Source organism: Mesitornis unicolor, unplaced genomic scaffold (genome assembly GCF_000695765.1).
Source record: "Mesitornis unicolor isolate BGI_N332 unplaced genomic scaffold, ASM69576v1 scaffold36208, whole genome shotgun sequence".
Classification (NCBI taxonomy): domain Eukaryota; kingdom Metazoa; phylum Chordata; class Aves; order Mesitornithiformes; family Mesitornithidae; genus Mesitornis; species Mesitornis unicolor.
Window position 1 is genome coordinate 1 of NW_010203127.1, and position 8952 is coordinate 8952.

Here is an 8952-nt window from a genome sequence, read left to right on the forward strand (position 1 = left end):
AGCCGAGGGCGGGAAGTCCCCCACCATTCCCACCGTCATGTTCATCTTTGGTGTGGTGGGCAACCTCATAGCCATCGTGGTGCTCTGCAAGTCCAGGAAAGAGCAGAAGGAGACCACTTTCTACACGCTGGTCTGTGGGCTGGCAGTCACTGATCTCCTGGGGACCTGCCTGGTGAGTCCGGTCACTATCGCCACTTACCTGCAGAACCGTTGGCCAGGAGGACCAGCACTGTGTGAGTACAGCTCTTTCATCCTCCTCTTCTTCGGACTCTCTGGCCTCAGCATTATCTGTGCCATGTCCATAGAGAGGTACCTGGCCATCAACCATGCCTATTTCTACAACCACTACGTAGACAAGAAGCTGGCAGGTCTCACGCTTTTTGCCATCTATGCATCCAATGTGCTGTTCTGTGCCCTCCCCAGCATGGGCCTCGGCAAATCTACCTTGCAGCACCCTGCCACTTGGTGTTTCATAGACTGGCGAACAAAGGAGGCTACCCACGCGGCATATTCCTACATGTACGCCGGCTTCAGCTCCTTTCTAATCATGGTCACCGTGATCTGCAATATCCTGGTGTGCGTGGCCCTCATCCGCATGCACCGCCAGTTCATGCGACGCACATCCCTGGGGACAGACACCACCTCCAGCCGTTTATCTGACTTTCGCAGGCGCCGGACCTTCCGTCGGATGGCTGGAGCAGAGATCCAGATGGTTATTCTGCTTATTGCCACTTCCCTGGTGGTGGTCATCTGCTCCATTCCACTGGTGGTGAGTAACGTAGTGCAATCCTTCTTCTTTTCCATCACCCGCGCTGCTGAGTCTTTTCTCCTCCTAGTCTGTGCTTGTAGGACAGACTTGTGTTTAGCTGGTGCTGCAGACTGTCATAACTTCAAGGCTGTTAGCGAACACGCATGGTGAGAGAAAGTTGTGTAGGTTTGTATGTACAAGAAAAGAAACATGCTTATCCCAAGTCCTGGGCTCCTTTGATTGGTTAAAATACAGTGCCAAAAATTCTCAGTAATTTTTCCACTGTTTAATTGGAATCTACCCGGCAGAAATCTTACTGAGAGCTAAAGGCACTTTAAAGTTCCCTTTCAAAATTAATTTGTGATGAGTGAGGTTTGCGTCTGGCCCACATTTCTGAATGTTTATGGTGTTTTAAAAATGTGCACGCTGTTGGTGAAGGGTACAGCAGTCCTGGGTGTGCGGAAGGAGGGAGCTCCAGCAACGTGCAGAATACTTCACATCCAAAACCTGAGCCGAGCTTGCCCTTCTGAGGGATTCACCCACCCTCTCTGGGGTAGATCCCACAGTCATGCATCCCTCCAGCAGCTTCCCCTCTGTGGGAGGAGTAAACATGGTGGAACCCCCCCGTCGGGGTGATTCTCAGTTAAATGAGAGTTGGAGGAATCTGGCCCACATAAATCTAGACATCATACCGAAATGTCAGACAATGTGACTATTAACTGTTCGCTGATTTTCTGAAACAGCTGATACAATTACTGTAATTGAATTGAACATGCAGGATCCACTTATTTCTATTCCTTCACCTTATCTCCAAGGAAAACAAAAAAATCCACCAGCTGGAGGTTCAGCTCTTGCTTGCCACCCACCATAATAAAGCTTGGCAAACTTCTCTTCTGGCTCAGAGACATTAAACAAATGGCTGGCTTGCCTTATTTGCCACCTTCCAAAACACAGCGCAGGGAGCCAAGCAGTGGTTGTCAGACAGAAAGTGTTTTTAGAAGGACTGCTTTAAGGGGGTTTATTGTCGGTAGTGTGATCCCTCTGTTGTAAAGGGGCTACAGTGTGCGTGAATTACAGCTGGGGATGCAAAATGAATTGTGTGTAGCGCGGTGGGAAAGTGTAGAGAAGTACATGCTGACAGGATTCGAGAGGTCAGCGAGTTCGTCCCCCTGCTTCCGAGGAGCTGTAATTGCAAGGATCGGGCCAGTTTTGCCACATTACTGACATAAACAGGAGCCAGTGAAGTGTGGCTGTGCCGCAGCACCAGTGCCTGGGCTGTCACCGAGGCCTGTCCCCTGTCCTTTGGCGTTGTCACTTGGCGCTGTGACCGAGCCCAGTTCCGTGTGTCCGTGAAGGCAGTCGGGAGGTGCTGTGTGAGCCGCAGGCAGGGTGTCCCTGGGAGGTGCTCGTGTTTTAGGTGGAGGAACTGTGCACAGCCCGCCCTGTTCCAGGCACCGCAGGGGTATGCCGACCTGCTGCACTGGCAGCCATCAGGTCATGGAGCGGCCAAACTCCGACGGTACCGTGGGTTCGCAGTACTTAACTTGATTAATCTGGTGTTGTCAGAGCTACTTCATGAAAGAACAGTGAGTTTTCAAAAGAGACGCTGGTTAAATTCAAAGAGTGGTTTCTGGGAGTTAAATACAGTGTAGTAATGTGATACAGGGCATCAGCTGGTGGACTCCGCAGTTTCAGAAAAAAGCCAAACCTTATCCCAAGCAGCTAAAGGAAGGCCGAGAAGTCTGAGCGTAGAAAGCAGAATGATATTGTTCACATCCATTTGGAGCTAGGCAGTCTTTTACAGAATATTAAAAAAAAACCAAAACACAAAAAAACACGAAAAGAAAAGGGTAAAATCAAGAGAGAGTGGTTACCAGAAAGGGAACTGGATTGTTGACAGTTAAAATTAATGAACCTGGGTGGGGCAAAAGGTTTATTATTTAAACAGTAGCTAGTGAAAACCTTGTACACAGCAGAAGGTGTGTTGAAGGCACAGGTGATGAAGTTGTGTAGCTCTCTCAGACCTTGATTTCACTACTTATAAAGGCGCAGTGTTACCTTGGGAGTGTTCACGTAAGTTAGCTTTTCCCTGCTAAAGCGGCACAACTTTTCTATATATAATTCTAATCTATTATATCTATATCTAATATGACTGTCATTTCACTTACATGGATGACTAAGAAAAAAAGGAAACTTTCTTTTAAAAGAAGAAACAACCACATACATACACATCATCACAGTGTCCAGTGTGGTTAAATTTCTTTGCTGTTAAGTAGCTTTTATAAGTCATTTGCCTCCCCCTGTGGGAATAAGCTATAGCCATATACACTGCTTTGTGCAATGATGTACAGCAGTGTGTGCTGCTGTATTAAGCCCTTGGGTTGCGTATAGACTGAGAGTAAGAAGTCAGATATAAACTCAGAGAAGTGACACCTTTATCCTATAAATCTCTGGAAAGAGGCACTAGCAGAGACAGGTCAATCACTAATACACACATCCATTTTAATGACTCTGAGGAGCTTTAGAGAGCCCTCGTCTGTTACAGGACGGCCTGGCAGTCATCAGCAACATGCAGGTGGTAAGGTGCTGGTGGCAGCGTGATTCAGATACACAAAGCAAGCTCAGAGGGTGCTTTGTGACTGAGGTTTTCTGATGAGCTGACTTGCTACTGGTGATTTCAGCTGAATAAACAATCAAGTCAAAGCAAAGTGACTTCTGAGAGACAGACATAAACCTCTAACATTTTAGAACAAACACTTTCACAATATAATAAAATAGCAGAGGCAATCCAGCAGGCTACATTTATTAGGGTTTGACAAAAAAGTTTCAAGTTCTTAAAATAAGAAATTGTCCTGAAATAATAAGCAAGGGCTTGTCTTGATTTAAAAAGTAGTTAAAGAACAGCAAGCTGAGTTACAGAGAACAGCAGTTTTGGATAATAAGATTCTCCAGCACTCAGTTTACAAGTAGGGTTTTTTAGTGTCTTACTGGTTTATTGATAAAATCAGCAAAATTTTACAGTGACAACAAGCACTATAAAAAATTATGGGGGATTGTGCCACACACTGAAGGAACTTGACAGAACTGAAGGCTGATCAAATTTATCAAGCAAAGAAATGCTGAACGAAAAATATGAGTGAAAGGAAACTTTAGATATAACCTGATGTGTTCTCAATGTGCAGAAAGTGATGTGAAAGACATGAAGAAGAATCTGACAATAGCTTGAAAATGAAATACAGAAAATACTTAAATTGTGTGCTGACTCTTGTCCACACTCCACACTGTTTTTTTCAAAACACTTTGAGTTTTTAGAAAATAGAATGAGATAGAGTTAAAAGTAGGAAATAAGTTATATTATGAGAGATTTTGTCAAGAATAGAGTAAAAACTATTATCCGGCCTTCAAAAAAACCCAACAAACTCTTTCAAGAGTAAATAGGCACACACGACTCAAAGTCTGTAATTCACTCCAGCAGCCTGTCAGATACTCGTAAGATTTTTAAATGTGTGATCTTTTTCTGATCCTGACCACAGAACATTGTTTTTAAATTACGTCAAAGTGGAAAATAAAATATGTTTTGGGAGTCGATTGCATTAAATAATCAGGAGTTTCTAACTTGGAGTTTCTAACTTAATGTTTAATTCATCTGAAAGTTTGGATTTGCTTTTGGCTTGGTTGGTTTCGACTTTTCTCTTTAAATATCAGCCAACAGCAAAGTGGCAGACATGATTTTGGGCAATGGAGTAGATACCAAGCAGACACCAAACCCTTGAAGGGCAAAGGTCATTGGCTTGTAGAGCTGAAAAACTTGTTCCTGCTTACTGCCATATGGTTTTTAAATTTATCCTATTGGTATGTGGGGAGAATTTGAGGGCAGGCAGAAGCTATGAAGACAATTAGCAGTGTGACTGTAACTATACAAGTCACTTCATTGTACTTCATAGGATTGGAAACCATGATCTGCATCTGTAGCTCCTAAAAAGGAAACGCAGCACACAGGACGCTGATCCCACAGGTACCTGTCACTTCAGCATAAACTCAACAAACTTTGGAGCTACGTGCTTCGTAACACAATGGCAAAAACTGCTAGTACTTTTAAGATACGCTGCCCAAATTCTACAGCTGCAAAGCTTACATACAAAACTTTGAGATGTGAATTGTTCTAGTTTAATTCTTTCTTTAATTAGCATTTCAAATCGCATGAATTCAAGTGTTGTAGTAGCTAACTTAGTGGTGGATTCCACTTACTCAGCACTTACTTACAAGATGCAAGGCAATATCCTTTATCGTGCTACCTCCTGCAGCAGAAGACTCGTAGCCAAAACAGGATACCTCTCTTGCTGTTCTTGGTGATGATACATTAGTAGATGCTGTTTGACTAACATGTAAAGAAATTATAAAACTGACATTCCCACACAGGTTAATTTTTACCTTATTGTGATGAACCTGTAATCCCAGCAATAGGTGTGAATTCATAAATGCATCTGACATTCGAGGAGGCTTCTAACAAAAGACATGAGACTTTTCTGGGAAGTAGAAAGAGTTTTGTATAGTCCAAAGTTTTCCCTAAATAGGTCCCTTTTATGAATCTGTTAACCTATACGTGCCACGTATCTGTCAAAAGGAAATAAAGCATACAGAGATAACATGAAGCAAGTTGCGCTGTGCAATTAGCGATTGTCCTTTTCAGCTGCAGAGTCAGCACTTAGAGACATTTTTGTCTTTCCATAAGGTCTGCCAGGTAGACAGAGAAAGGTGAAATAGGTACCTCAGTGTCGTATGCTGCTTATCAAAAGAACAATCCCACTATTAAATCACTGATGTGTAACTACAGCTCCAAGTTTAAAAAAAAAAAAAAGTCAGGTCTCCCAAGTTGGACTGTGTACTTCTTCAGCTGTCTTCAAAGTGTGCCTTTTGGTCCTATGATCTGGGTGAATTTACGCGCAAAGACCCCTCCCTGTCACACCTCTCATCTTCCCGGTAATGACTACCTTCATTTTTGAGAGCTGCTGGAAGGCCTCCTCTCTCTCAGCACCGTCCTTTGAACCCCTGGCTCTTGATGCAGGCCCTGTCCAGTGATCAGCAGGTCAGATACATGGACCAGCATTTACATACTTCCACAATGTAATCCCCTCTGTAAGGAAACCCCACTACAGAAAAAGAAAAGCAGCATTTGGAAAGAGATGTTGCTATGGCACAGGTTAAATCCCCCGGGGAAATTTGGCCTTTTTATATATTTGATCTTTCTATATGTGTACATTTGACCTCTTAATCATTTTGGAGGGGGAAGAAAGAAATCTCATACAAATGGTCAAGTAGGTATTGCAAGAGCAGATTTTAGCTGATGCTGGACGATGTCACGTCAAGTTACTTTTCAGCCTTCCAGGCTGAGGAATCCTGGCTGCTGCGTTTTGGGCCCAACGAATGTGTCGCTGATAGCAGCGTCGCTCGCCCCAGCTGACAAACGGAGTCGCAGAGCTTCTCCGCACCTGCAAAGCTGACCACCGGGCCACCCCTTTCCCTTCCCTGGCCCCCTCTGGGTCGCGGCGGCCTGCGGAGCCGCGCGCCAGTGGCTCTGGGCTGGGTGGCCGCCACCGTGGGACATCCGTGCCACCTAGCGGCGCGCGCGGGGAAGGGGTCGTCAGGCTGGCTTCCCCCCAGCGGAGGGCGAGAGGCTTTCATTAGGGGCCTTGTTAAGGAAAAAAATTAAGGCAGTATGCATAGGAACTCTTTGAATTGCGAGTCTGGCTTAACAGAAAAATAGGGTCAGTAAATTAGTTGTCAAAAAGACATCTGCAGTGTTAGAAATAATTAGGAAAATAACTGAGAATAAAACTCAGATCATTATGTTTCTGTATAAATTCAATATTTTCCCATATTTTGAATTCTGTGGGCAGGCTTTGTTACCCATAAACCCAGAGAAAAGCACTACGAAAGAAGATGTGGGCAATAGTCAATTTGACAGTCGGTTTGAGAGAGACTGTCCATAGGTGTTCTGAAGAGGGCCTCTGCATTACTTTAAACATACCTCACTGATAGCTTTGGAGCACACTCAGTCTCTGAACTCTGACAAGCTGAATGCCACCACATTGCCCTGCTGCAGGAAAATTTCTCCAGACAGAATTGTGAAATTTTTCTCCAGACTTGGACAGCTTCGCATGCAGAACTTCAAATAAAAATTACTTAAGAGGGCTGCTGTAGTTTGGCTCCAGTTTCTTTAAGTGCTTGCCTGCCACCTTGTCTGTAACCTTCTCTTAGCGAGGCAAGACTTGCTTCATTTCAGGAGTCAAAGGCTGAAATATAAAAATTCTTATAATTTTGCTACTAGACTTTTACTGTATCAGATTAAGAAGATAAGTAAGTGATTTATTTTGACTCAGCTTAAGGAATTTGAAGAAAACAGCATCTTCCATTGCCAATTCTTTTCAGTGGCTTTCCTAGGTTTTCCTAGAATTGGACAGTGCATAGGTCTCCTAAAGTGGAGAACCACTATTTGAGACTGATCAACATAACAAACTCATGTGATGTCATCCTCCTTAGCAACACTGGAAAGATAACAATTGATATCAAAGAATTGGACTGTGCCTTACTCACAGGAGCATTTACAACAGAAGTAGCTGTTAACCAGGATAGGGACTAGGGTACTGTCTTTTAATTGGATTTAAAGGTAGAACCCTAAGGAGACATTTCTGTGTAGAAGATGAGATCCTAATTAGTCTTAAAAGTTGAAGGTTCAAAGATTAATTATGAAGGGAAGGAGACAGAAGAGCCATTCCTTTCCTACCTGTAAGAAAGAAGGTCCGTTTACAGCAGATTCATCTCTCTGATTGCTCTGCCATTTCCAAAAATTAACTCACAGTTTTGCCAGCCTCTTCTCTTGTCATAGCTTGCAGCTGCAAATGTAGATCTCTGCTTTGAAATGTAAACCTTGGTTTCCTGATGTAATTGTGTAACTGTGTCTTTCTCTTCCCTGTCTCTTCGGGTAGGTCCGTGTCTTTGTGAACCAGCTGTACCAGCCGGAACTAGTGAAGGATGAGAGGCAAAACCCTGACCTGCAAGCCATCCGCATTGCCTCAGTGAACCCCATTTTGGACCCATGGGTCTACATCCTCCTCCGCAAGACTGTGCTCAGCAAAGCCATCGAGAAGGTCAAATGCCTCTTCTGTCGCATAGGAGGGGCCCGGAGGCAGCACTCGGGGGGCAATTTCAACTGCACGGACGGCCGCAGGACCTCGTCTGCCATGTCAAGCCAGTCGCCCTCCTTCATCTCTCGTGAGCTGCGGGAGATCAGCAGCACCTCGCAAACGCTGCTGTACCCCCCAGAGTTGAGCGAAAGCAGCGCCGGGGGCCGCATGCTGCTCCCAGGCCCTGCCGCCAGCCTGGCCCAGTCTGACACCACATCAGTAAAGACACTGCGTAGCCTGGAGACCTCGGACTCCTCACAGGGACAGGACTCCGAGAGCATCCTCCTGGTGAATGAAATCAGGCCTGGTGGTGGGGCCAGCTCTGCATCCAAGGGCAGCCCTCTGCAGGTCACCTTCCCAACAGAGACACTGAATTTATCAGAGAAGTGTATATAGATCACTGCGAAAGGCATCAACCCTGGGGATACTTCCTGGTACATTGGAAAAACTGGTGCAATAGATAAGTGTTCTGCCCGTTTGAGGGGAGAGGGACTCAGCTGTGCTCCAAAGGGCTATTTCTCTCTTGCCATGTGATGGGTATGTTTCTTTTAGACTACTGACGACTGTGTGGAATGGACACTGCACTTGGTCTTGTCATCAGCAATGGTACATGGCAGGTCTGGTGGGACTGGAAACACGAACTGCTTTGTCTTGTTCTGGGACACAGGAGAGCTACTGCGCCTCTGGGAACAGAAAGACCCATCACTTTCTTCTTTCTTTCCCTTTCCAAATCTGGTAGAACTGTGTTTTCTCTCCCCACAGTTGCTCAGCTATTGAGAGTTTAAGCTTCTGGTACTAAAGCTGAATGTGAGGCAGCTGCTAGGAACTGGACACAGCTGCTCTGACAGTTGCCTGGGGCAGGATTTAGAGTGTCTCACTAATGCATGAAAATGTGAATTTTTACCATGGTACATGTATCAGGATTGAAAATATTTAAAAGTCTATATTCTTCTCTGTGAGAAGGTTTTTTATTAATACAAGGTATATAGAAACAATTGCCAGCCTTCTCTTCCCCCAGTA

The 8952-nt window shown here is 44.8% G+C and overlaps 1 protein-coding gene across 1 annotated transcript; it reads left to right on the forward strand.

The window, feature by feature from the left end:
- Positions 1-4: 4 nt before the first annotated feature.
- On the forward strand, positions 5-8328 carry PTGER4 (prostaglandin E receptor 4 (subtype EP4); the record flags this gene model as incomplete). Its single annotated transcript, XM_010190618.1, has 2 exons — positions 5-769; positions 7735-8328. Coding segments are annotated over 2 exons (1359 nt in total), but the record flags the coding sequence as incomplete, so codon positions are not given.
- Between the last annotated feature and the right edge of the window lie 624 nt (positions 8329-8952).